Here is a 27,494-nt window from a genome sequence, read left to right as displayed (position 1 = left end):
TGAGAGTGTCACTGTTGGAGCTGGGTCACCCCCCCCTTTAGGGCATGGCCATGCCCAATCCATCCCATGCTGCCATTCCACCGTGGGCTGTGAAAGTTACCCCAGATACTGGCCTCGGACCTGCAAAGCCTCTGTCCTGATACAGGGCTCCCTGGCCCACCTGCCACCAGCTGAGATTCCTTGGTGCTTCTGCCGTTTGCTAGCAGCCAGTGTCCTAGTCAAACAAACACCCACTGAGCCAGGTTCCCCCTAACTAGCACAGGGGCTGGAGACCCCGTGGCTGCAGCAAAGCCCTCTGTTCCCCCATGAGGAGTGACACCTGTGCCCTGCCTTTCATAGAATCATAGAATATCAGGGTTGGAAGGGACCTCAGGAGGTCATCTAGTCCAACCCCCTGCTCAAAGCAGGACCAATCCCCAATTTTTGCCCCAGATCCCAAATGGCCCCCTCAAGGATTGAACTCACAACCCTGGGTTTAGCAGGCCAATGCTCAAACCACTGAGCTATCCCTCCCTTGAGAGCTCCAATGGGGAGGGCAGATTCCATTACCCCTGGGGGGCATCCTAGGGTCCCCACTGGTGGAGACTGGCTGGGGATGAGCTTCAGCCATTGGCCATCACCCCTCCCCAGCCAGAGACATTCTCCTCATTCCACGCTGCAGGAGGGCCCCTGGCAGAGAGAGAGGCTCTCTGGGGTGGCCCTTACCCGGCCTGAAGCCCTGATTGACTCCACTGGAAACCAGGGGTGCAATCGGCTGGTGGAGAGACCCCGTTTCCCATGCAAAGCATAAGAACGGCCATCCTGGGTCAGACCAAAGGTCCATCCAGCTCTGTCCTGACTTCAGACAGTGGCGAGTGCCAGGTGCCCCCAGGGAATGGACACAACAGGGAATCATCAAGTTCTGCCTTTACTCTCTCAGTCCCTGTTGGGCCCCTCACCACGGTAGCTCAGCATTGCCCTGTCCGGGGCATATAACGCACCTCTCCCTTCCAGAGGCGAAGGAGCAGCATGCTCTGTGCCCGCGCTCTGGCCGGTCACTTTCAGCACCGGAGCCCTGTGGACAGCGGAACCAGGGAACTCTCTGTTCAGCACCCCTCAGTGCATCCAGGGGAGGGACTGCTTCTGGCCAGGGCCATAAACATGGTGCTGGAGCCAGGCCCGCTGGGGGAGCCAGGCCCGCTGGGGGAGCCAGGCCCGCTGGGGGAGCCGCTGCCCCCCCCCAGTGGTTTCCATCATATGCAGGGTTTACAGTTTGGTTCAATGGCTCCCAGCACACCCCCTGTACAAACTGTTCCAGCCCCCCAGGCCATACAGTGAGGTACAGAGAAACCCTGCCCAGCCCTGAGCACCGGGAGCTAGTGACCGGCCCTAGGGCATTCAAGGAGGCATGTCTGGGCTTCCCTGTTTGACAGGCGTGGCCTGTGGGGATCTGAGCCCAGAGGGCCAGGCCTGTTCACCTGCACACACCTGTAAGCATGGGGAATGAAGGCCTCAGTCCGGCGCAGGAGGGCCAGCATGAGGGGGCACCTGCGAGTTGCCCTCAATGGGCTTCTGTCACGCTAGACACTCCTGATTCTCTCTTGCTGTCAGCGAGGCGGCGGGGACGCGTCTCTCTCATAGGTTAGCCGGGGAGTGAGGAGCTGTATCAGCTGATGGGGAGCCCTCTTATATCGGTGAGCCAGCGGCCCCAGCCACGCAGAACCGAGAGAGGGAGGGAGATGGGCTGCTGTCTGGCGGGGAAGGGACCACCCCACCCAGGCGAGGCTGGGTCCCCGCCCTGGGGGAGCTCAGGCCTCCAGCTGAGATCCTAGGAGGAAGGAAATGCATGTCAAGGTAAGTTCTGCGGGGAAGTTTCTTTGGGGCTTTGGAGCGGCTGGCGGGGATCGTGCAGGGAAGGCGGGGAAGGGGAAGGGGAGAGCGGGGGGCTGGGCGGGTCTGATGGACAGAGCCAGGCGAGCCAACGGGCTGTCAGCGAGGGTCTCGCATCTGACTGGAGGGCAAGAACCAGAGTCCTTCTCCGCAGGGCTCCTCGGGCGGCGGAGCGGGGCCGGGGCAACTGCTAAGCGGCGAAGCAGCTTGGAAGTGACCCGGTGCCGCCAGCTGGCCGAGCGCCCGCCGTGCCCGCAGCTCCTAGAACCCCCCGGGGGGTGGTGCCTTGCCGGGGGGCTGCAGCCTGGAGTCTGGAAGGACCAGACCGGCCCGACGATCCCCGTCCGCCTGGCCCAGCCGGCTGGCGTTCCCAAGCCTGGGCGGGTTGGCTCAGCTGGGTCCATTCGCCTTCGGGGGACCGCAGCTTTCGGGGCCCAAAAGCTGCGGGTGTTTCGCATCGGCAGGAAGAGCAGCGAGACCCCGCCGGGGCTCCCCGCAGGGCGGTCGGACGAGGCGGAACCAGGAGCCCGAGACGAAGAGCCGGGCAGGGGAGGGAGAGCCCGCTGGCGGCAGGGGGGCGAGATCTGGGGTCGTTGCCAGTGAGAACAGACCCCCCCCCGCAAGCCTTTTCCAATTCCCCGCCGAGGGGACTCGATCGTTTGGGAGGGATTGGACCATCCCCCTGCGCAAGCGTTGGACGATCCTCCGGACTAAAACAAGGCAGCCCGAAAATCCGTTCAAAATCACAACGAAGAGCCCGAGCCCGAGCTGCCGAGGCCCCCGCGGGACCTGGGAACCGCGCTGGCTCTTTGGGTTTGATCCAGCGGGAAATTCCGGCGCAGCTGACGCGCCGCGGTCCCCTTCCGAGCGCGCTGCCTTGCCCCGGTTTTCCCAGCCAGCCGCACTCCGCAGTTCGTCCCTGGAGCAGAGGGGTGCAGGGGGCGGCGGGGTTCCGCTTGGCGATCCCTGGCCCCAGTACGGAGCTCACCTCTCCCGACCGGCCGGCGTCGGCGGGGAATCACCGAAGCGCTGGCGGGCGAGAACACGGGTGGAAGCGAGCGGGCTGGTCCTGCAGCGTGCGCTCCCAGCCACACCCGTGTGAACACGGAGTCAGCGGGTTGGTTCGGCGGGCATTCCCATCACCGGAGCGGGCAAGCAGATCACCAGAGCGGCTTCCAAACTCTCTCCCCCTCCCTCCAACCACCACCACCAAAAAGCCACCCAAGCCGCCCCGTGAAACTAACCACCCCTTTTCCAGCCTCCGATCCTCCACACTCCCACCCTTCCCTTTGCACCGGCTCAGACATCGGGGTGCGGGCTTAGCTTGCCCTGGGAGTGAGCGCTGGGAAACGCCCCCTGGGACCATCCTGGCGTGGTGGGCTCCCAGCCAGCCTCGCTAAGCCCCAGGAGATGCGCTGTGGGGGAGGACTCTGCATTGGCAGGGAGGGAGGGGCTCGGTGAACGAACCCAGCTGTAACTTCTGTGGTTGAAGGGGGCTCAGTGACCGCTGGACATGACTGACCATGAGCTGGGGAGATTCCCTAGTGGGGAGTGTTCACACCCCTCCCCTAAGCCAGCCACTGTCACCCGCTCAGGCCCCTTAACGCATGAGCATGTCGGGTGCGATCGTGCTGCTTGCCCCCAACTCCCCTCGCTTCGGAGGTGGCTGAGAGGGCTCAGCACGCGGCCGGATCAGGCCCTTGCTGAACTCCAGCCTGGCCCTGCCGGAGAGGGCTGAACCGGGGAACTAGAGAGCGAGCGAGCCCCAGGCCCTGAGGCCCCCAGACCTTTGCGCTGCAAACACCGGGCAGCGCCGGAGCTGGGGAAGCTGCCGACGCACCAGGCAAGGAACAGGACTGCAGGACACCTGGGTTCTGCGTGGAGGGGCTCTGCGCGTTGGTAACGGGAGAGGCAGGGCCCCCAGGGCCGGAGAGCGATGGGGGGAGAGCGGGGACTCAGCCCCACAGAGCGGTTTTGGAATTTGCCCCAGTCTCTGAGACTGAGGGAGGGGAGAGGGGGAGCTGTTACGATGGTGATGCACAGGGGCTGGATGGAGGCGAACACAGAGCCAGCCAGGCCCGGGGGCAGGGGTGCTGATGGTGCGCCTGGCTCGAATCAATCCCAACGGGTCCCTCCAGGGCAGAGCCAAGGTGGGTTTGGGGCAGGGCTTAACGTGGGCCAAGGCTGACCCCCCGCACCTGTAGGCCTGGCAGCTCCTAGCCCCAGCACCTCCAGGCCTGGCAGCTCAGACTCCGGGCACCTCTGGGCCTGGCAGCTCAGACTCCGGGCACCTCTGCCGTTCCTAGCCCCGGCACCTCCAGGCCTGGCAGCTCAGACTCCGGGCACCTCTGCCGTTCCTAGCCCCGGCACCTCCGGGCCTGGCAGCTCAGACTCCGGGCACCTCCGGGCCTGGCAGCTCAGACTCTGGGCACCTCCGGGCCTGGCAGCTCAGACTCTGGGCACCTCCGGGCCTGGCAGCTCAGACTCCGGGCACCTCCGGGCCTGGCAGCTCAGACTCCGGGCACCTCCGGGCCTGGCAGCTCAGACTCCGGGCACCTCTGCCGTTCCTAGCCCCGGCACCTCCGGGCCTGGCAGCTCAGACTCCGGGCACCTCCGGGCCTGGCAGCTCAGACTCCGGGCACCTCCGGGCCTGGCAGCTCAGACTCCGGGCACCTCTGCCGTTCCTAGCCCCGGCACCTCCAGGCCTGGCAGCTCAGACTCCGGGCACCTCCGGGCCTGGCAGCTCAGACTCCGGGCACCTCTGCCGTTCCTAGCCCCGGCACCTCCAGGCCTGGCAGCTCAGACTCCGGGCACCTCCGGGCCTGGCAGCTCAGACTCCGGGCACCTCCGGGCCTGCAGTATCAGTTGTGAATGTAAACAAATTGCTTGAGTTGCAGCACCTCTTTCATTGCACAGTCCGCCCTGGCTGGGGGCGCTCACGGGGCCTTGCCAGAGGGGTGCAGGGCTGGGGTTCGTCCTTACCCGTGAATTCCCTGGGCTGGGGACAGGGTCGTTACAACCTCCCTGCAACCCTTAACCGCACTGACACCATCTCCCCCCCAGCCCAGCGTAGGGCTCTGTCTGGGCATTATTATGGCCAATGCGATTGCAGCCAGGGCCGCCCTGGGCTGGGGACTGTACAGACACATGACAAAGGCCGTCCCTGCCCCAGAAAGCTCCCCCAGCAAGGAACAGAGGCCTTGCAGCAAGTGGCACTGGGCAGGAGCTCTGGAGCAATGTGTGCAGTGGGGGTGCTGAGAGCCACTGAACCACACTGCAAACCCTGGATAGGATGGGAACCACTTCAAGCCAGGGGGTGCGGCAGCCCCCCCTGCACTCCTCGTTCCAGCACTTATGGCCCTGTGTGCGCAGGAAGCAGGACAAGGGAGCAGCAGAGAACAGTCAGTACAGTAGTTTTAACCCTAATAAAGTTAGATAATAATTTAAATTTTTTTGGGGGGGATGACAGAATAAAGTCTTTATATATAACATGCATTTCTCATTTTAAAAGAAATATATTTTATGCATTTAGTCCATTTCTAAATAGCCATTAAATAACTGTACAAAGTTTTAATGAGAGAGGAATAAAGGAGAAGTGTTCAGCCATATGTTGAATTATGCATTTTTAGAGGAAAATGTGGTTTATGCCGTTTCTGCAAAGCCCTCGGTTATACTCCACAGCCACGCAGGTGCAAGACTTCAATGAGCAAACTCCATTGATATTTTTTTTAAACTGATAAAAAAGGCCCGATCATCCCCCAATGATGGAATCAAATTAAAAGCCACAGCTGAAGTGGAGGAAGGGGGTGATTTAAGAGAGTTGAAGGAAAAGGGGAGCTGAGCTGTTGAGGAGTACTTTGCAATGGACCAGATGCCCTACCACCCATGTTCCTACCACCCACCTACCAGCCCCGAGGAACAGCATAACCCTCTAACAAGCACTGGATATAAAAATAATACCAAACTAAATGTATAAATATCTCCCCCCAGCCCCCTTCAGTCCCCTTCCGACTATGATTCAAAACACTGGATACAGATCTAGAGCCCTCCCCACCAAGTTTTCCCTGGGATGCCCACACCCTTCCAGTCCTGCTGCTTCAGATCTCATCACGCTTCGCGGACAGGGTTATGCTGGATAAAGAACGACAGGCAATAGACGGTGTGTTGCCCTCCTCAGCGGCTGGGTCAATGCCCACAGAGCCAATGAGAAATCAATCACCCTTTGAGGTGTGCCAGGCTCAGCCCTTGGAGGAGTGGAGGAATTGGAGAGGTGGTTTGCCAGGGGTGAGGCACATAATAATTCACTTTGTGCTTTTCTTGCAGCAAACGAAGCTGAGCCGGTTTGGTCTGATGAAGCTTCAGAGCGTCTGACTGGGGCAGAAGGCCAAAGGCCGCGTCTTGGTGTCTGGGGACACGGACCTGCCCCTTCCAGTTCTCTATAGACCTGCGCCATCTGGAAGCACGTAGGAAGGCAGTGGTGCCCTCAGCCTACCTGCCCACAGCCATGGAGAACAGCAGCAAGTTCGACAGCCTCACAAACATCTCTCTGGCCAGCAGTGACGCCGTCTTTGACATGATCGAATACAAAGCCATCTCTGTCTTCCTGGTGCTGGTGATCTGTGGGGTGGGGATCGTGGGCAACGTCATGGTGGTGCTGGTGGTCCTCACCACCCGGGAGATGAAGACGCCCACCAACTGCTACCTGGTTAGCCTGGCAGTGGCTGACCTGATGGTCCTGGTGGCTGCTGGCTTGCCCAACATCTCCGACAGCCTGGCGGGAACATGGATCTATGGGCACACCGGCTGCCTTGGGATAACCTACTTCCAGTATCTGGGCATCAACGTCTCCTCCTGCTCCATCACGGCCTTCACCGTGGAGAGGTGGGAGAGGATGCGGCCTGCCCCTTTGCTCTTGGTGCTGGATTGGCAGCCCTGGGGACCAGAGCCCTCTGCCCACAGGGCAGGGCAAGCTTCCCCTAAGCCACTCCCTGCCCCTCATCCTCATGTGGGCAGACCCCCTCTAGGGACGGGACAGTAGTTCTGTCTCTGGTGCCTAGTCAGTTCTTGGCCTCTCTGGTGAGACACCCTGGAAGGGATCTAATCACTCGAATGTTAACTAGACCCAGCTCACCACAGCCTCTCAGAGGCTGCTCACCCACCAGTGAACGGTAGCAACTCTTAGGCGTTCCCAGCCTGGGTCAAAGGGGGGGATCAGTCACTAGGCATTGAAAGGCGCCCCGTTCCAATGGCTAGGCTCTTTCTTTGCCCGCTCCACCTGACCATTGGGACACACGGGTTTCGGGCACGCAAATCCGACTGCCCGGAGCACAGTGCCAGAGCGGGCAGGCTGGTGTGAGAGCGGTTCGGGTGTATGCACAAGCAGGAGAGCGCACACAAAAGGCCAGACCCGCCCCGCCCTCCCCCCCACGGGGCTGGAGTTAGCCCCGCTCAAAATCAGCCTTGCTCTCCCCACATGGCTGCCAGGTCCTGGTTAGGAAAGATCAGCATACAGATCGTGTTTTAGTAAGTGCCAAGAAAACCGCCTCCCAGCAGCCCTGTGCTTTGCTTATTGCCTTTGTTATTTTGTTGCTGAATGTGAGTCAAATAGTGCCCCAGGAGCATTTCAGGGAGCTCTTTCCATTGGGCCGACAGGGGGCGGGAAAGTCCAGCTGTAAGCCTTTTGTCAGGGCTGATTCCCCACTCTGGCCCTTTGAGTGCAGAAGGTGGGGGCCCGCAAGGATTCTAAAATTTAATACTGGCCACTCCAGGCTAGTAGTAAACTCCCAAGGTTACAGCTTCTCTCTGACCTTGGCTTGGTAAACGCTGCCACCACCCAAGTGAAAAAACTGCCTCTTGCAAATCCTGGAAGAACTCACTTGGGAAGGTTTCCCTGAGGCCCCTCGGCTTTTCCACCTCTCCCTCAGGGAAGCTGAGAAAGAAAACAAACAAGAGGGAAACCCAGCTGTTACCACCAGCTAATGGAAAAACATATGCACAGAACTTTTAAGACACAAAACCAATCAGGTTTTTAAAAAAGGTAAATTTTATTTAAAAAAAAAGGAGAAAGGAAACATCTGGAAATTCAGGCTATTGCTAGATTTTATAGAGCAACTGAAAAGGGCTTAAACATCAGGAATGGCTCCCTGGGGTCCAGCTTAACGTTACAAAAGAAAAACAAAAATACCTGAGCTTAGCACGGGGGACTCCACAAGACAAAACAAAGAAATGAACCTGATCACGTCTATCTAAACATTCCCTGTCCCAACAACTCCTTCTAGGCATGGAAGATAATTTTTCATACCTGGTTACACAGCATTCCTGCTGCCCCCATCTCTTCCGCTCAGAGAGAACAACCCAGACACACAAGGAAAGCTTTTTTCCCCATTTTTAAAAAGTTCTAGCCTTCCCATTGGCTCTTTTGGTCAGGTGCCCACACCCTTTCCTTTACCTGGGGGACTTTGTTAACCCTTTACAGGTAAAGCAAGCAGAGAACAGCCACCAAGAGGGACTTTACAGCTAACTGGCTGGCTGGGTGTCCATAAAAGGGAGCTACCGCCCCCCCCCTTCATTTAGCATGCCTTTAAATGGCCCCAGGAGCGAAAAGGGACATGGGACATTCGTACAGCAGCAGCACCTAAAGGCTCGGCCCTAGATCGGGGTGCCATGGTGCTGGGTGCTCTAACAAAAATACATAGTAAGAGACAAGTCCTTCCCCCCAAGAGCTTATATTCAAAACAAGGGCACTGGACCCTTTGTGCGGGGAGGCCAAAGTGCCCCCTCCCTCTCCATGGCTGGGTGCTCCTCCAGCTGCCCTCTCTTCTGGTGCCCACAGCAGCCCCTGGGGAGGTGAAAGGTGTAATTGCAGCACGAGTATGAACATGCAGGTGGTTCCAGGTGAGTCTGCTGTAGGAGGCCTCTGTGTCCCCTTCCTGCCTGCCACAAGTCATCTCTGCCCCACCCTGCCTGCCTAGCTCTTTCCTCCTGGCCAGTGTCATGGCTCTATCCTTCCCGTCCCCAGGTACATCGCCATTTGCCACCCAATGCGCGCCCACACCATGTGCACAGTATCCCGGGCCAAGCGCATCATTGCCTTCGTTTGGATCTGCACCTCCATCTACTGCATGCTCTGGTTCTTCCTGGTCGACATCAATGTCAACAAGAGCCAGCACCTGGAGTGTGGCTACAAGGTCTCCCGCAACCTCTACCTGCCCATCTACCTGCTCGACTTTGCCCTCTTCTTTGTCACCCCCTTGGTTGTGGCCACCATGCTCTACGGGCTGATCGGGAGAATCCTCTTCGCCAGCCCCATCCCCCACCAAGCTGACTCCACCGCCAAGCCCTGGAGGGAGAGGAGCGGGAGGGAGAAGAACGGAGTGGACACACGGGAGAGCAAGCCCAGCAGCCGCTCCAGGACCAGAGGGGCTCTGTCCTCCCGGAAGCAGGTATGGAGAGCTCCCCGGGTGGCGAGCGTAACCAGGTTCACAGCAGGGTCCTGACCCACGCGTGGTAAATGCTGCCCGGGGAAAACCGGACGGTGTGCATGCAAACCGTGGGGTGGCGGCCCCCGGGAAAGGCGACCTGAGCGTCTTTATTGAAAGGAGGAAGACACTGCCTGGTACGGCCAGGCTGGGATGGGCTAGGAGGCACCCTCTGTACCGACGGACATGCCCGGCCACTCCTGAGGGTCTAGCTGAGCACAGCCAGCCACAGGAGGGGAACCGGTCTGGCTGGACTCTCAAGGGGAAGAGCAGCCCTCTGGAGGAGCCCAGCACAAGGCCTCCTAGTCCGGTGCCAGACTCTGCCCGACTTAAGCCTCAGGCATTGGCCTTTTGCTGGGCCCTGAGGGGGCCGGGGATTTCCAACTCCCCTGGCAACGTGCATGCCCCACACCGCATGCTGAGCCTTGGGGATGAGGGAGGGGGCACATCTCGCTTTACACTGGTGACAGTGATGGGCTCTGAGGGGCTGGACATGAGGTGGGGGCAGGTAATGGGGCAAACTCCCAGCCATTGTCCTTTGTCTGACAGCATCCTCCTAATGCCACCATGGGTCAGCCTTCTCCACCCCCCATGCCCAGGGACCTGGAGGCAGACAGGCTTGGCCAGGGGGACATTACAGGCAGGTGGCCGTGTGTCAGACTGTTGGGAGACCAAAGGGGAAGATGGCAAGTGCTGGGATAAAGGAGGCTGGAGTGGAAACGGTACTGGGCCGGGAGTGGGGCCATGGCTCTGGGTGGGGAGATGCAGACAGAGGTAAGGAGGTCAAGGCTGGGGCCAGCAGCTGGGGATGGGGCCAGGAGCAGAGCTGGGTGGCACTCCCTCCCCCCTCACCTATGGGGGCTGGCCTGGGCCTGACCGCGCCCCCCCTGAATGTTCCTCCATGGCCCCCCGTAGGAGGGCTCACTCCACAGTTTGCGGATCTCTGCCCTAGTGGTTTAGTGACCACAGGACACCTGGTTTAGGACTCTGCCCATCACCCCCAGCCTCCCTTGGCATAGGCACGCAGGGTCAAGCCCATGGTGAGATTAAGGACATGACTTGATTTACACTGGTGCCCTGACACACACAAACACACACACCCACCCCCCATCTGGCCGCCACCCACTGAACTTCTTTCTGCTCAGGGCCAGCAGGCTGGCAAGAAACTTAGCTCTGGGACTGGTGTTGCTGCTGTGGCATGAAGGGGGCTGTCAATCTGACTTTGGACAGCTCCTCAGTCAATCCCGGTTCGGAGACCTCCGCCTCCAGGGTCACCATGGCCCCGTTCCCGGGCAGCCCATTGCAGCCGAGCCAAAGGGCCCAGCGAGGCAACCGAACAAACGCTTCTTTTCTGCATTGAAACTTAGGAGGGAGGGGGGTGCGTGTGTGCGTGTGTGTGGACATATGCAATGAACAGGGGACAGTCTCAGCATGCAAGGGGCAGCTCGAGTTTCTGCTCCTGCTAATAATGCCCAGCTACCCAATTTGTAACCCAGGTGGGCAGGACTAGGCAGCGGCCAGCGAAACGCTGAGTGTGGCACCCAGGCAGCGTGCAGGGAGCTGGACCAGGGGCGGGAAGCATACCCTACGGTCGGTGAAGAAGAGTGGTGGAGACAGGACCCATTAGGTCATTTACTCCTCAAGCACTGCCCTGTGGCCAGAGCACGTCTATCAGGGAGGTCTCTGGCTGCTCCCGTTTTAAATGTTCCAAGCCATAGGCTCCCATCCCTCCTCTTGGGACATGGTTCCCTAGGAGATTTCACTGTCACAAAGCTTCCTAAATGTTTCTATCCTCCAGTCACACCTCAGAGTCAGTCTAGCTTCTTGGGTCAGTCCCTAATTGGGTCTCCCTCCTGGGTGCTAGCACCCTTCAGAGACACATCCATGGCTATTGCCTTTCCCACTTCCTGGAGTGATCTCGGGAGGCAGTTAATGGATTTTCCTTGCCTGCTAGGGCCCATTTTCCAGTGCCCAGAGCTGCATATTCAGGGGTTGATTTTTAAACGTGCAATTGCCCAAGAAATCAGTTGCACATTTGCATGCCTGCTTTGCTGACACAGTTGCACGGAGAGATCCAGTGACTCCAGGCACAAGAGGCGATGAGCATTTGCACATGCAATTATCTGCTGCCCAGGAGCTACGCACCTCGTGTGCTTAAAAATCAAGTTACAGGCTCCCAGGTGCCTTGGGGGGAACAAAAGCCCCACGAGTGGCTTTAGAAGCAACTCTCTGGCTCTGTCGTTCATTTGCCAAATCCCCATGTTTTGCACTGAGCCTGCTGCTTCTGTCGTTGCCTGCATTGCTACAGAGACGCAAAGGGTCCCTGTTGGCTGAGCCTTGACAGTTATTCTTCCTCAGCGATGACCAGATCAGTTGAATGCTATTGGCAAAGCAAAGGAGCGGGTGTTTTTCTAACTGGCAATGCTGCAAGCCCAGCCCAGTGACAGAGCACCCTGCTTCGCGGTCATCACCACCAGCCAGAGATGCTGGAGTCACCTCATAGCTAGTGAGCGGCCACCACCAGACAAGGGAGATTGGACTCAACTCTCTCCCTGTGCAGCTGTGACCGACTGGCAGGTTTCAATTCAGAAGGCGGGGGGAGCAGAGTCAGCTGCCCTTGGTGGTAGCCCCGCTTTAAAATCAGCCAGCGATTCCATGCTTGAGTCCTGAACCTGCCTGGAAGTCACTAAGCAGTCCTGGGTGTTCAGGACAGTGGGATCAGGTCTCGGGTCCTCACCGTCACTGACCAACAATCGGAAAGTGCTGGGGAATGCTGGAGTTTGCAAGGCCTCGGCGGACCCCAGAGGGCTCCTTCCCTATGGGCTACCCAAAGCCAGCCCTGCTGGGTCTGTTCTCAGTGTGGTCTTCCCCTGCCAGCTGCGGTCCCACAGCACATGCCCTGCCATGGCAGGATGCCCGGTGGGGGGGAATCACCTCAGATGTTCTCACATGCCAACCCTGTGGCGATGTGGGCAATCTGGGCAACCCTGTGGCCACTGGGCAATGTTAATGAGCCAGAGCCAGGAATACAGGAGAGTCCTTCCTACTGAGATGGTACTGTGGGGAGGGGCTGTCACCACCTTAGTAGAAGACACAGATGTTCCACATAAGAATGGCCATACTGGGTCCGAGCAATGGTCCATCTAGCCCAGTGTCCTGTCTTCCGACAGTGGCCAATGCCAGGTGCTTCAGAGGGAATGACTAGAACAGGGCAACCATCATGTGATCCATCCTCTGTCGTCCAATCCCAGCTTCTGACAGTCAGGGGCTGGGGAGATGCAGACTGTGGCATTGCGTCCCTGCCCAGCCTGGCTAATAGCCATTGATGGATCTATTCTCCATGGACTTACCCAGTTCTGTTTTGAACCCCACATGCGGGCTCTGCTCTGCTCTCTCTCCCTCCCCTGTGACTCCACTCACTATAAAACAAGCCATCAAATCTGCTAATGGGGGATATGCATCTCTGATAACCTAACTGCGGCTGACAGGAAATTATTCAGGCCCAACACAATGAATAGTGAGCGAATCCAGGCCGGTGTGCCGCAGGGATTTAATCATCCTCTCAGAGATGGGATTGTCTTTCTGGAGCCCATGAATAACATTAGGACCATGGGGGATGTTGCGAAAAAGGGCTGAAATAAACCAGCACCTCATAGACTCATTCTAGGGAAGCGGACGGTTGGAGGATTTTTACAAATCAGGACACGTGCACTAGCAAAAGCGAGTGTGGGAGAGACGGAGGAGCCCAGGGCTGGGCTAGCAGGGGGCTGCAGGGTGGGATCGAGGGGCACAGGCAGGAGTTTAGGGGTGGTGGGAAGGTAGGGTAGGGTGGGTTTTGGGGACTGGGATAATAAAGAGCGCTGCAGTTCAGGAATGTGACTCGTTCTGGCAAAGTGAGGGTGAGGGTGGGGACCCTGGACCAGAACCTGCGCACACACCAACCCTGGCTATTAATCCTTCACCTCCCCAAACACTCCGTTTCCCAGGTGCTCAAAGCGGAGAAGAGAAGCTGAGGAAACAAGGGGCTGTGAGAAGAAGGGGCCCTGAGATCGGCGTTGTCTCCCGTGTGCTACCGGCTCTCTCTGGTTTGGCCTGGTCCTGCCTGCAGTGGGCAGCTGCCAGGCTCTCAGCTGGGTTTCGCCCAGCCTATGCTCAGGGAAAGATGGATTTTCAGGGGATCACTGACCCCAGACCACAGCTGTGCTCCAGCCAGCCCCTAATGCAGGGATGGGCAAACTATTTGGCCTGAGGACCACATCTGGGTGGGGAAATTGTATGCAGGGCCATGAATGTAGGGCTGGGGCAGGGGGTTGGGGTGTGGGAGGGAGTGTGGGGGTGGGAAGCGGTGCGGTGTGCAGGAAGGGGCTCAGGGCAGGGGATTGGGGTGCGGGGTGCTGGAGGGGGCTCAGGGCAGGGGATTGGGGTGTGGGGTGCAGGAAGGGGCTCAGGGCAGGGGATTGGGGCACAGGGTGCAGGAGGCTTTGGGGTGTGGGCTCCGGCCCGGCGCCGCTTACCTCGAGTGTCTCCAGGGTGGCAGCAGCACGCAGCAGGGCTAAGGCAGGCTCCCTGCCTGCCCTGACTCCTCACCGCTCCCAAAAGTGGCCACCATGTCCGGTCATGGCTCCTGGGGGTGGGGTGGGGCAGGCGGCTCCACCACACGCTGCCCTCGCCTGCAGGTACCACCCCGAAAGCTCCCTTTGGCCAAGGTTCCCCATTCCCGGCCAATGCGAGCTGCGGGGGGGGCCCCTCTGCTCTCCCCAGGGGCCGCAGGGATGTGGTGCTGGCCACTTCAGCGAGTGGAGCGGGGGCCAGGGCCGGCAGGGAGCCTGCCTTAGCCCCGTTGCGCCATGGGGCTGGCAATCCCGCGGGCTGTAGTTTGCCCTCCCCTGCCCCAACGCTGGCAGAGCTGTGCTGGGCGTGGAACCTGTGGCTCTCTGGGAGTGAGTCATAGAAAACCAGCCTTCACTTGGCCCTCCCTGCATCGGGCTGATTTCAGTAGCTCATAGCGTCAAGAGACGCTTCAGCCAATCCACCCCCCGCCCCAGCGCTCCTGTCCGGTCCGGTGCCGGAGCTGCCTATCCTGGAGACAGTGCTGCTGTGTCCCTAGGGATGGTGCTGGGGCAGCTGGCAGGCCTCCCTGGCCGGTCTGCTTCCTCACTCTAGGTGAGACGCCTCCCGCCCCCGAAGGCCTGAGTACAGCCCAGCCCTCTGGTCACTGGCTGGGGGGCTCTCTCTCAGCTGCCTCCAGAGAGCTCCTGGGAATGCTCAGAGGGGGCTGTCAGTCACCAGTGCTGGTTTAATTCCTCCCTGCTGTGCACCTGTGGGAGACCAGAGGAGGCAGCTTGCTCAGCCTGCCGGATTCAGGCAGGTCCCCCACGCCTTGGCACTGGGACATTCAGAGATGCTTGCATGCCTCGGGATGCCCGGCTGGGTTCCCACCTCCTGGCTCTATGAAAGCAGGAGCGCCGGCTGCAGCCAGCAAGCTGGGTGCCGAGCAGTCAGTGCAAAGCCCGCGGCCCTGCTCTGTCAGCTCCCCAGACAACACAAAGCCATGGGAGGATGCTGAATCCCACCCCTGTCCTTCCCTGCCCTCACAGCTTTGAGCCAGCAGGTCCTGCAGGCCCAACAGCCATGGGCTGGGTTGGGGAGGGTGTGACGTGGCTCCAGGCCTGACCCTGGTGACTGTGACTACGGGGACCTGCCCAGAGAGCGCTTCAGCTACGGCGAGTCAACTGAGCTGGGGCTGCCGGCCCACGGGCTTTGTGATGAGACTGGGGTCTGGGAATTGGTCTCCAAGGGAGGTGAAATGTCCCCATGGTGACACATCTAGGGCACCAGTGACTCCCCCCGTGTGCCTTTTGCAGGTCACCAAGATGCTGGCGGTGGTGGTGATCCTTTTCGCCCTGCTCTGGATGCCCTACCGGACGCTGGTGCTGGTGAACTCCTTCATGGACAACCCCTTCCTGAACCCGTGGTTCATCCTCTTCTGCCGGCTCTGCGTCTACGCCAACAGCGCCATCAACCCCATCGTCTACAACCTCATGTCCCAGAAGTTCCGGGCCGCCTTCAAGCGGCTGTGCAAGTGCGGGGGGGAGCCGCCGCCCCCCAGCCTGTACATGGCCACGGCCAGCTACAGCCTGGCGAGGGAGCCCCTGCCGCCCACCCCCCAGCTCCAGGACCACAAGGAAGACAAACAGCCTCCACCGGTGAGCAACATGGCTCTCCCCAAGCGGCAGCAGCCACCGCCACGGAGCAAGGGAGAGAACGGGGACGAGCTCTACTTCAGTGTGGTGTAGATCCCCTCCCACCCGGCTCCATGGTTTCCCTGTCTCCGTATACAGACGTGCCCCATACACAGGGGAGGCTGGGCTCAAAATCCAGATCCGTTCTGCATCAGTGTCCAGCGCTGGCTCCCACAGAGCACACGTGGGTGAGCGAAAGTTCAGGGAGCACAAAGGTGATCCAGGGGAATCAAACCAGCCCCCACTTTGTGCGTAGATGCTCTGACGTGGCTTGGTTCCCACCACTGCAGCCTGATGGGGAGGCAGCCAGTCCCAGGCAGGGATCACAGATCCCGAAATAGACTCCCTTGTTTTCCCGAGGGTTTGCTAGCATCTCTTGGAAGGCTGGGGCACTGAGCTCTGAGCTCATCAGTGGAGCTTGGCTTCCTGTGTCCAGCCTTGGAGGAAGTCCTGACGCTGGATGGGGAAAAAAAATCCATACAACTTCACAACCAAACAGCAGGCAGTTAACAAACCAGCAGCCGTGCTCCAGAGGAGGTAGATGGGGAATTTCTGTTCTCCCTGTCTTGTAACATGGAAACAAGGAGACACTCAATGAAACTGAAAGGTGGGAAATTCAAAATGGATAAAAGGAAGTCCCTTTTCTCATGATGACTGTGGAACTCACTGCCACATGAAGTCACTGAGGTGAAGAACGTAAGATTCAAAAAGAGACTGGGTATGGATAACAGGAATATAAAGAGTTACTACCGTGGGGGTTCCTACACCATCCTCTGAAGCATATGGCAGTGGCCACTGCCAGAGGCAAGCTACCAGACCAAATGGTCCTGGGGTCTGATCCAGTCTGGCAAATCCTGTGTACCACTGAACAGTTTAGCCTACGTGCCCTTTGCATCAGGGAGGTGTTTCCACCTGGCTCGAATTAACCAGGCAAGAGGAGTGGGTGTGCAGGGAAGATGCTGCCTGGCGGGAAGAGCAGTCGGAATTGGTTCCTCAGCACCAGGTGCCTCTTTAGAGCATCTTTGGTTGGATTCGCTCATGGGCAGAGGTCCCAATCACAAGGCAGCAAACAGCCCAGTGTCTGATCAGCCAGGGCTGTGCTCACCAGACACTGTGTCGCAGCCAGCATCAACGCCCCGGCAAGGCAGCTGCAGGTTTCACGTGGGTCTCATCGGAGATCACTGAGCACTGCACAGAAAAGAGAGCGGGGCTCTTGCTGGCTAGTTAACCCTTAGAATGCTGGCATTTTCCAGATCAATGAATGCACTAGAGAATCTCTCCACCCTCTCCTAAATGAGGGGAAAGCCTCCAGGAGAAACTCCTGCCCCAGAGAGCTAGCATGAGACCAAAGGTTGCCGATGCGGGCAGAGTTGGCTTGGTGGCCCGTTTGTCCAGACAGTCGTGGGGAGCGAAGAGCTGCTTGCAGAGCTCCACCCTCCCTCCTCAGAACAGCTCTTTGGCAAAGGGCCATCTGAAGGTGAGAACTGGGGTGAGACGAGGGCAGCTAATGCTGTGAGCGGAGTTTAAGTTGTCCTGGGCCCGCGAGCGGGGAAGACAGAGTAGCTAGACTAGCTAGACTTTACCCCCACATACATACTTACTGCCTGTATGATTGATCTGGTTTTACTAGAGAGGGGCTGCAGCCACAAATTTTGGATCTGGATGCAAAGATCGGGAGTATTTGGATCCAGTGTTCTGGTTCAGCCCATTATGAACAGCGAGCCATTTGCAAAATTGGGATCCAGCCCACATCTCAAACCCCTGCAGAATTCCTAGATGCTCTGGTCCTGGCCTCGCTCCAGATTTATTTCTGACCAAAGCATGGGCCTACGAGCAGGATGTGCTCCAACTGCCAGAGCCTCTCCAGCATGAACACAAAGCCCCATGCCGCCACACAGGGGGTGATGTTTGTATCCACGTGAGTTTGTATAGCTCAGCATAAACCCAGGGAGCTGTTGTTTTAATTCATGCCTGGATTTGCAGAACTAAAACCCTGTCGCCCTTTGTATTTCAAGCCTTTGTGTTTATCGGTATTTGTGTTTGTTTTTCTTCGGCGCCCTGAGAAGCCATTTGTAGGGGTGAGTATAACCCGAGGCCTGGTCTCCGCTGGGTACTTGCAGAGCCCAGTTTACTCAGTCTACAACTGCTTGCTTTGGGGCTTCCTCCCCTTCTTGCTGAACAGCAGAGAATTGCCCCAAAAGGGGGAGGGGCTGGGGCTGCACAGCTGGCTGCTTTCCCCGCCAATGTGGGGTGTAGCCCTGAGCTGGCCTCTGGCCTGAGTAAATAATACCATGGCTGCACTCGCTGGATGGGGGGAAATGCTGGAAGGTAGCTAGATCGTGGGTTTCAGCCCCAGCCGTGGCTCCAGGAGGCGAAGGAACCTGGGCCAAGCAAGCCAGCAGCAGAAGGCATTAGCCTCTCATTGTAAATTACTTGTAACGTTCTCGAAGAATAAATCGTTCATTCAGAAACTCTCTCCCTCTTGTTCATTATGTAGATGTTCATGGCCTAGAACACGGAGCGATGAGCAGCCCCTAGCGCAGGGCGGTTTAGATCAGGGGTTCTGCTTGGGCCGATTATAGAGATGTACAAAACGTCTGCAGTACTTGAGCTGCTTTGAGACTCCAACACCTCCCTCCGCCCCGGCAAACTGCATGGGGGTTAGGAGCCCAGGCTTTGGTCTGGCCCAATCCTAGATTTCTATACACACAGATAGATGGATGGATGAGAGGAGGAAAGATGCTCGTGAACCTGCTTAGCTAGAGAGAGGCCAAAAGGTCATAAGGAAAGAGGTGAGTTTTAGTACCCTGAGCTGGTTTACTGGAGCCAGGAACAGCTTCTCAATATGAGAGCCGGGGGATGTTCAGTGACATGGAAGGGAAGCATGTTTAAAGAAGCTAGAAAGGAAATACTTTTTTGCACAAGGCCTGATTACCCTAGGGAACCCATTGCCACAAAGTTTCCTGGAAGCCAAGAGGTCAGTGGAATTTTAAAAAAAAGGTCTGGACAGCCAGAGGGACAATAATACAGATTTAGAGCAAACCGAGTGCTTGGGAAAGGAGGTAACCCTCCTGCTTCAGGGCTTAAACTGAATTGAAGTATCAGGTACAGGCCACCGGCGGAGTTAGGATCCTGGACTAGACAGACCAGAGGGCCGAGCCACTCTGGCAGTTCCTTGGGAATTCTAGTCCTGGCTTTGACCCGGTTTCCCTCTCAGAGCCTAGGCAAGTCATGCCTCACTTTCCCTGTCGCATGACAGGGGGGCCAATGCTTTCAGGAGTTGGCAGGGAACAGCGTCCTGCCCCCGGCATCACCAGTCAGCCAGCAGCAGAGGCCAGGGAGCTCTGACACCTATCAAAGCAGGAACTCCCAGTCCCTCATGCAGCTGAATCTGTCTCGCTACTCAAAGGGCTGAGTTTTCAGATTCATCTCTGCACTGTCACACGCCCACTCCCTCCCCACACGAAAGCGGCCCCGTTTCATCACAAAGCAGATCCCTGCAGTCACCCGTGCAGCGGTGTCAGCTGGCTAGTGACAAACCTATGACTACTTTGGATTTCATGCTCTGGGCTCTCCTCCTCCCAGGGCTGCTCAGAACTTCCCAACAGCCGCGAAGAGAGAAATCGGCCAGGGCGTAGCCCCCTTTCCCCTGGTGACAGGCCGCGCTCGCGTTCTGCCAGAACACTCCTCTACACCATTCCAGTGCTTCTTTTAGGAGCTGGAACAGCATTTCAGGGCTTCTGCCAGTCCCTTTTCCGCCCCACGTCCTCGACATTGGTAGCTGCTGGTGCCAGCAGTGGGAGCCAGGGATGCTGCAGGTGGGAGCGGACGGGGAGCTGTTGGGAACCTGGGGCAGAGCCATTGTTGGAGCCAGGTGATGTGGGGAGCCGGGTAGCAGGGCTCCCCAGACATTGGCGCCCTCCGCTGGGAGTAGGAGCTGGGCACAGGTGGGGGGAGGCAGGGATGGGATGGGCTCTGGGGCAAATCACTGCCTGCTCCCCTGGGCCTTCACCAGCTCCCCCTATCATCCTCTCAGTGTCCTCTGCTCCCTTCGACAGCCCTGTGTTCCAGCTCTTCTCTTTTAAGGACTCCAGCAGTGGCTGAAGGAGAATCTCTATCTGTTGTTAGCAGTACAGGGTCTAGCATACAGTTGAGCACTGATATCATCCAAGAGAGGGCGTGGCAGGCAATTGGCAGTACATATAAGGAAATGTGAATTCCAAGCCCAAGGCCACTTTGCCTGGACTGGGGGGGGGTGGTGGGAGAGAGCTGAAAATTCAGCCCCCTTTCCCTTGCCCCATGGTAGAGACCTATCCAAAGCATCTGGGGGGGCTGTGCAGAAACCTGCCACTTCCCTCTAACGCTCCACCCAGCCCAGCTTCTGTGTTCCTCCCCCGGTTGCTAGCACAGGATCTCCTGCAGCGTCACACACAAGCAGTGCGCGTGTATGTTCGCACCAGGCTTCAGAGGAGTGAAGTGTGAGGTGCGTGAATACAACCTGTGAGCCGAGTCACTCTTTCCTCTCGCATTGTCTTTTTAATTAATAGACTCGGCGCCCTCCTCTCTTCCCCTGCTCGCTCTCTGCCCTTAGGGCAACTTCCCTAGTTATGAACGCAACAAGTTGCTCATCAGAACGTACTGGAGCTAGACGGTGCCAGAACCATGCAGGGGCTGATGGCTATTCTTGCTCCATGTGACCGCCTGGGGGAGCAAATCCTCTGTCTGCCCAGGAGCAAGTATCTGAGCCAGCTCCTCAATGTGCCAGCCCTAAGGGGCATGGCAGGCCCTGCCCACAGCAGCTACCTGGATTGGGAAGAGGGCGACTCAGCCTGCATGCCCTTGGCCATGAAGCCAAGGAAGGGGTGAAGAGTGGTTGTGTTTCTTGCCAGTGGAGGGCATCTGTCAGCTAGGACCTGGACTCAGAGCGACTCGTTTCTCATACGCCAAGGACCCATTGTCTAGCAGGGACTGTGAGTCACCGCAGCCCCAGCATGGGGCACGTGACAATCTCCCTCTCTGAGCCACCCGCATTCCCAAGGAGGATCTGTTCCCCACCACGAGCCAGGATTTCCCTTTCTCAGCCTCCTGTAAGATGCCAACACCCAGCAGCGTGTGTGGGGGGGATCATTTACCAAAGGCAGGTTGGAAACACGCCAGGTGCTCCCAGTTCAGCCCACGTTTTACTAGCTTGTTTCCCTGCAGCGCTTGGCAAGCTGAGAAGCGTTAGCGCCTCCGAGCACCCACGAGGCAGCAAAGCAGCCCCTACGTCAAGGGAGAGAGAACACAGAAAGTATCGTAATGCCACTATGTACATCCTTGGTCCACCCACACCTGGAATGCTGCGTGCAGTTCTAGTCGCCCTATCTCAAAAAAGATACTGGAGTTGGAAAAGGTTCAGAGAAGGGTAACAAAAGTGATGAGGGGGCTGGAACAGCTTCCGTATGAGGAGAGATTAATAAGACTGGGACTGTTCAGCTTGGAAAAGAGACGACTAAGGGGGGAGATGATCGAGGTCTATGAAATCATGACTGGGGTGGAGAAAGTGAATCAGGAAGTGTTATTTACTCCTTCCCATAACCCAAAAAACAGGGGTCACCCATTGAAATTAACAGGCAGCTGGCTTAAAACAGACAAAAGGCAGTACTACTTCACACAATTCACAGTGAACCTGTGGAACTCCTTGCCAGGGGATGTTGTGAAGGCCAAAACTATAACTGGGTTCAAGAAAGAATTAGATGAGTTCACGGAGGATAGATCCATCAATAGCTAATAGCCAAGATGGTCAGGGACGCAACCCCGTGCTCTGGGTGTCCCTATACCAGAAGCTGGGAGTGGACAACCAGGGATGGATCACTCAATAAATTGCCCCGTTCTGTTCATTCCCCCTGAAGCGTCTGGCACCGGTCCCTGTCTGAGACACAGTACTGGGCTAGGGGAACCATTGGGCTGACCCAGGATGGCCATTCCCGTGTAAGGCCAATTGAAGAGCGAGGCTGGAACCCTGAAGATCAGCACCTGCCAGTCACCAGAGGAGAATGAGGAGCTGATTCTCCTCCCTCCCCTTGCCTTTGCCACTGTAACACCATTGACCGCAGCCGAGTTACGCCGACTCCCACCGGCACGAGACGAGAATCGGGCTCAGGGAAGGGAGAGCCAGAGGCCTTCCCTCTGTGGGGTTTGGGGAGGAAATAACGAACCTAGGAACAGCTTGTGCAAAGGCCCGAAGCGGCAGGGTGGAGGAAAGCTGTAGGCTCTGCCCTAGCAGCCAGGGCCAGTGGAGGGGAGCAGCGAAAGCAGCATCCAGTCACAGGTGGTTGGTGCTCCGCTGCACCCCGTTTGGCCCCACGTGGAACGCTCCAGAGTTCAGTCTGGGCCACCCAGGCTGCAGGTGCTGCCTCAGCACCATGGCCAGGCCTTCCTCACCTTCCCTGGGGGAACCGCTGGCAGGTTCCTCCACTCTCCCCCTCATTAGGTCCCTAATTAGCTATTGGGGAACCGCAAAGCAATTGTGGTTGCCAGCGTGGGTCGGTTTATGACTCAATTACCTTCCCCGCTTTGTTAGTCGAGCAATGTGTCCGGTTTATTAAGCCCTGCTGGTCACAGGCGGCCACACAGCAGCTCCCAGAGCCCTGGCGCGTGGGCCCTGCTGTTCCTTTCCCCCTCGAGCTGACCTGGGGCAGTTCCCTTTCCAGGTACAACGCAGGGCGGGGCAGGGGGTGAAGTGTGGTGAGCTGGGTTATAGCAGACACCAGCGAAACCAGGAACAGGCCCTGCTACCCACTTACTCGACTGCACCTCAAGGCATCCGGTCAAACCCAGGGAGTGGGAGCGGTGACTGGCCAAAGGACGACTTCGGGGTGCGCATCTCTTCACTCGCTTCCCAGGGCTCTGCCTCAGAGACCTTCCCTGGTTGGCTGGGTGAGCAGCCAAGCCAGACGCTGAGCCCCACCCCGCGACGGCAGCTGCTCAGTTTCCTCCCCACTGTTTCTAGCCCACTCGGCTAGCCTATGGCTCAGCCCTCCAGCCAGGTCACAGTTCTCTGCCGCCCTGAGGCTGCCATTCCACTCGCCCTCTGGGCTGCTCTCCTTGCCAGCTAGCCAGAACTGAGCGAGCTCGCCCCTTCCCACAGGCTTGACACTCACTCCAGGGGTGGCCATTTCTCCTCGCCACTCCCCTGGGAGGCAGGGCAGGGCTCTTATGCAGAGTGTATAGATGGGAAACTGAGGCACAGGGAGACTCACCCGAGGAATCTGTGGTAGCACAGAGACTTGATCACAGGTCTCCCGGGTTCCAAGCAAGGGCTCTAACCATTGGACCATCCTTCCTATCCTAGAACAGACACAAGCAGATGGCAGAAACCTTTGAGCCCAGTGGGCTGGGGGGCTGCCGAATATATTAAATAGATCATGTCTAGGGGGACAGCAAACAGGATGCTCAGGAGGCAGGTGCAAGGTGATGCTAGAGACCCCAGCCTGATGCTTCTACCCAGGGAGGGGCCCTGCCCACCATCTCCTCCATCCCTCCCCTCATCTCACGTTTTCCGTGTCGCCTCTTCTCCCTGCGCGTGGTTGAGACAACCTGTAGCTTCTGAACCTGACAGGCTGCAGCTGGGGAGCTGGTGTCTTCGTCCCGAGCTTCAGCGAGCCGCAAAGCGCAGGAGATTCCTGCCGAGTCTCTCAGTCCAGAGCTGTCAGATGCTGGCCCACGCGAGGGAAACAAATGTGAAAGGAAGATTAATGGAAGGGAGATAGGCGGGGGGGAGAGAGCTGTCAAGCAGAGCAGGTACCAGCTGCTTCTGGGAGAGACAGATGATGGGGATGGCGGGGAGATGGGGGGCACAGGGCTTGGGAGGGTGTGTTAAACGGTGCCGCATAGCCTGAGACAGAGTTAGTGAGCTCTGGGGGTGCCAGGCCTGGCCCAAGCTCACAGCTCACTCTGAAGGCTGGCTGGGGGTAGGAGCAGGGACAACTCCCTCGGCCCCGGGAGAAGGCAGCCCCTTATAGGTTTTCCAACAACCGCTCCAGACCCCTGCACCAGGTAGAGGGAAGGGTGCCTCCGGCCTCCCTCGGCCAGACCCGGGGGGAGGGGGGGCAGAATTTGGGGTAGGTGCTTGGGTACCCCAATGGCGCTGCCGTCTCCTGAAGTTATTCAGCGGTCCCAGCACTGACTCGTCAAGGGCCCAGTTGTGTGAGGTACAATTTCTGCCTCGGTTCACTTCATAGGACACCCTCCCCACACCACAGCTACACTCTGCTGCCCGGCCACCACTTGGCAGTTGCAGCACAAGCTACATCAACATGCAAACCCAGGCTGCTGGCTGGCCGGCAGAGCCCCACCGATGCCCCCTTGGTGGTAGGCTTCAGGTCCACTCCTTTCTTTTAGATCTGCCCAGCGGCTCTGGAACATACCAGCCCCGCCCAGGTGGGGTGCACCTGCCAGTCCACTCTGCGCACCACCTGTCCATTGATCGCACTGGACGGCCGGGGCAGCAGGTGATGAGCCACTAACAGGTTAGTCCTCCGTGTTGGTGGACGGCCACTTCCTGCAGGCAAATCTGAGCCTCCCCGCATCCCCTGCACCCCCTCGGGAGGCAAATCCAACCCAAGTCATCATCTGGCTTGCCCCAACCCCAGCTGGGTCACCCTGGCTTCCCGCAGGAAGAGACACCCCCTCACAAGCATCGGGAGAGTGACAGAGAGAACACGGTTGTCACAAGACCAGTCTTTTGGCTCCAGAGCTAAGCACAGGCCCCAGGGGGGCCGTGCAAAGGGGCCCTTAAGACTGGACCATTCAGCCTCCCGAGGGTTTGTCAGGCCTGCTGGAGAACCCCTGAAAGGGTTTTGTTCCGTCCTCAGGCAGCCGAGTGCTGCTGGGGAGGGGAAGAGCTGCCAGGAGTGAGTTTGGGGCTAGAAAAGGATTAGATAAGGCCCCGGAGTTCACTTAGCCACACCCTGCACAGCTCAGATGGTTTCTGGTCCTCAGTATCGATCAGAGACAGCCTCACAGCATGAAATTTGGAGCCCAATTCCGGGGCCCAAGCTCTGGGGTGTTTGACTCAGGCCCATCTCTGACTTCTCCAGCAGGAGGTTTCTGAGTCGGGGTAAAATACCAGCCCTGCAGCAGCCGGAGCATCCAGTCCTGCCCTTTGCTTCTGGGTGGCAGAGGGATTTCCCCCTCCAAATCAGTGATCAGATTTTTGCTGCCTTGTAACTTTCACCTTTGTTTAGCTAGCAAGCGGGGAGCGGCGTGGAGGATGGACCTACAATAATACAGGGACATTTGCCAGCTGTGACCCTGATCCTGCTGCCGCCGCCAACATCACTGCAGCTTGGGGGTGAAGGGGCAGCTGCTGGGCTCGGGCCCCAGGGCTGCCATGACGTTCTGAGCGACTGCGGATCACGGTGTTGTGACAGCAGAGAAATCCAGGCTAGCCCCGGAGCGGTCCCCAAAGCCCGAGTTGGACCAGTACAGTGTAATGGGCAGTGCTGGGGAAGCGGCCCTACAAAAGTGACGCCACCCCCGGTTACAGCACCTCCTGCCCGCCGCTGCTTTCCCCCTCCCCCCCAGACCCATTCCCCAAATAATCAAGTGGAATGGGGAAGAGGCTCCCGTCCCTTGTTCTCTCTCGTTGTAGCGAGTTCTAATTACGCTCGCTCTCTGTCCTCCGAGAGCCGGAGCGCCCTCTCCACCCCTGCCCGGGAGAGCAAGCCCTCGCCTGCCGCCCGTCTCGGCTGCCAGGATCAAAGGCTGGCGCAGCAGCCGGGGCCACTAGCAGAGCTGCACTACCGGCAAGCAGCCGCTTCATAAGGAATCTCAAGGAAAAGACAGAAATACCAGCTCCTGTTTTTTTAATTAGCAGAAACAGAACAGAGCACACCTGGCCTCAGTAATTGGCTGTGTCATTACAGGTTTCAGGGGCACTTCTGGAAACGAGGTACCTCACGCTACAGGAGACTGACTGGTGCTGTCAAGTCAGATATTTCTTGGGGCAGAGGGAATTCTGGTCCCGTCCCCCCACCAGGGGCCCTGCTATGTGGTCCCCGCTCATCCCTCCCACTCCCCTGCAGTGACCCCAGGTCTCCGTTGGCCAGGGAATCTGCCCTCTCATTTATTCACACAGTGCATCAGCTGGTACCACCTGAAATCAGATTCTCCAGGGATTCCCCTGTGCTCCAGGGATTTCCCTGCGTTCAGGAACAGGCTCCCTGGGCCCCAGGTCACAGCACCATCTGGCCCAGCCAAATTGGTGCGGCATTGTGGCCATGCAGCTGGAGCCATGCTCCCGACCTCTCCGTCAGCAGCCATACAGATTTCCTATGAGACCACTGCTTTCCAATGGTCACATCACGGCCTCCTGGCTCTTCAGCCTATGGCACTTTGAGCAAGCGCAAACACCCACCCCCCAGTCCCTTCTAACTGCTGACAATTATTCCTGCAACAAGAATTCACTTCCCTCCCAGAAACAGCGGGTCAGGGCGTACTAAGAGAACAAGGACAGACAAGGGGCTGGAGCTCTTACAAGCTGAGACAGATGGGTCCTTCAGCAAAGGCGGCCTACAGTCTCTAGGAACTGAATATAGGTGAGAAATCTGCTTAGACCAAGATCTTCCAGCTAGGAAGACAAGGAAAACCAGCCCCTTGTGCTTCCATGGAAGGTCCTGACTGAGAGAAAGTCAGCCAGGGCTGGGAAGAACCCTACCTTGAAGCAAGGCTGTCGCATGTTGAGTTAAGTCTTAGCCACTATCAAGCACATTTCACTTTTGTTTGCTGACTTGATTTCTATCTTTACTCCTTATACTGGACCTTACTTAAAACCTCTCTCCAGCCGGTTAAACAAACTTGTTTTACTTTTATTCTAAATCAACCCAGAATGGAACTTGACTTAAAGTGGATTATCACCTCGGGTTAAAGCAACAAGCAGCTGTGCTTTTGTCTCTGTAAAGGAGCAATGGCCCAGGCGAGGGCTGGATTTTCAGGGCAGACTGTTTTGGGGAAGTTCAGGGCTGCTTTGCGGTCACTTGGCTAGTGGTAACCAAGGCTGGCTGAGATCGGAACGTGGGCATGGCATGGTCAAACAGGCAGCTGGAGTCAGAGCTGCTGACCTAGACTTAGACACAGACACTCACTGCATGCTTGTATGCTGGCTGAGAGCATCCGGTTACAGGACAAGTGGTGACCACCTCTCACTGGTCTGGATCGCACCCCAAAATGGTACAGCAGCTTGTTGCAAATCCTGAAGCAAATCCTGCAGTCCTTCCACTTGGTCCTCATTCAGGTGGATGTGAGCTGTGGCCACGCAGCCCCCCTGGTGATCAGCCCCCCAGAATCAGATGCATTCAAATCACAGACCGCTTTGGTAAAGTTGGCCCTGGGCATAACTAAGGATCAGGCTCAATAAGGAGCCAACCATGGCACCTGCTTTGTAGGGGTAGGGTCCCAGGTGCTGGACCTCATGGGTGGGTGTGAGAAGGGGCAGGGAGAGGGGCACAAGAAATGATTATGAAACCGACCAGCCTGACTAAAATGCCCCATCTGACTGAAGGGCAAGAGAGTAATACACAGAACTGGGGACAAAAAGCAAAATTAGGTTTTTAAAACCTTTCCTGTCTGATCCTTTGAGGCATATCAGTGTTACAGCAGCGCGTGGTATTCTTTTAATTTAAACCTCCTCCTGTCCTTTTGAGCCATATATCAATGCTAAATAAAAACGTGAGTGACATCTGGTAGATGAGACGACATTTACAAGAGAAAAACAACTGATGTATGGGCTTTCTGGCAGATGCTTTGCCCTCCCTGTGGAGAGCCCACGATGGCTGCCTGGCTTCTTAGTGGGTCTCCATTGATCGTGTTGCCCCTAGGGGTTGTAACAGTGGCTATGCTGGCATTTTGGATTAGTCACCTGTAT

At 57.7% G+C, this 27,494-nt stretch overlaps 1 protein-coding gene across 2 annotated transcripts; it reads left to right on the top strand.

Moving 5' to 3' along the window:
* Nucleotides 1-1,725: 1,725 nt before the first annotated feature.
* On the top strand, nucleotides 1,726-18,022 carry LOC311528987 (thyrotropin-releasing hormone receptor-like). Of its 2 annotated transcripts, XM_084644555.1 has the most exons (4): nucleotides 1,726-1,833; nucleotides 6,193-6,750; nucleotides 8,888-9,311; nucleotides 15,212-18,022. In XM_084644555.1, the coding sequence occupies exons 2-4, from the start codon at nucleotides 6,374-6,376 to the stop codon at nucleotides 15,641-15,643; spliced, it is 1,233 nt and encodes a 410-aa protein (XP_084500681.1). In that variant the 5' UTR covers nucleotides 1,726-1,833; nucleotides 6,193-6,373; the 3' UTR covers nucleotides 15,644-18,022. The 2 variants fall into 2 exon arrangements, with proteins under 2 accessions (XP_084500681.1, XP_084500682.1); XM_084644556.1 differs by lacking the exon at nucleotides 1,726-1,833 and having other exon boundaries at nucleotides 5,916-6,750.
* Nucleotides 18,023-27,494: the final 9,472 nt, after the last annotated feature.

This window comes from Lepidochelys olivacea (assembly GCF_965140295.1).
Source record: "Lepidochelys olivacea isolate rLepOli2 genome assembly, chromosome: 12".
Classification (NCBI taxonomy): domain Eukaryota; kingdom Metazoa; phylum Chordata; order Testudines; family Cheloniidae; genus Lepidochelys; species Lepidochelys olivacea.
The sequence above is the reverse complement of the archived record's forward strand: the minus strand, read 5'-3'. Positions and strand labels throughout refer to the sequence as shown.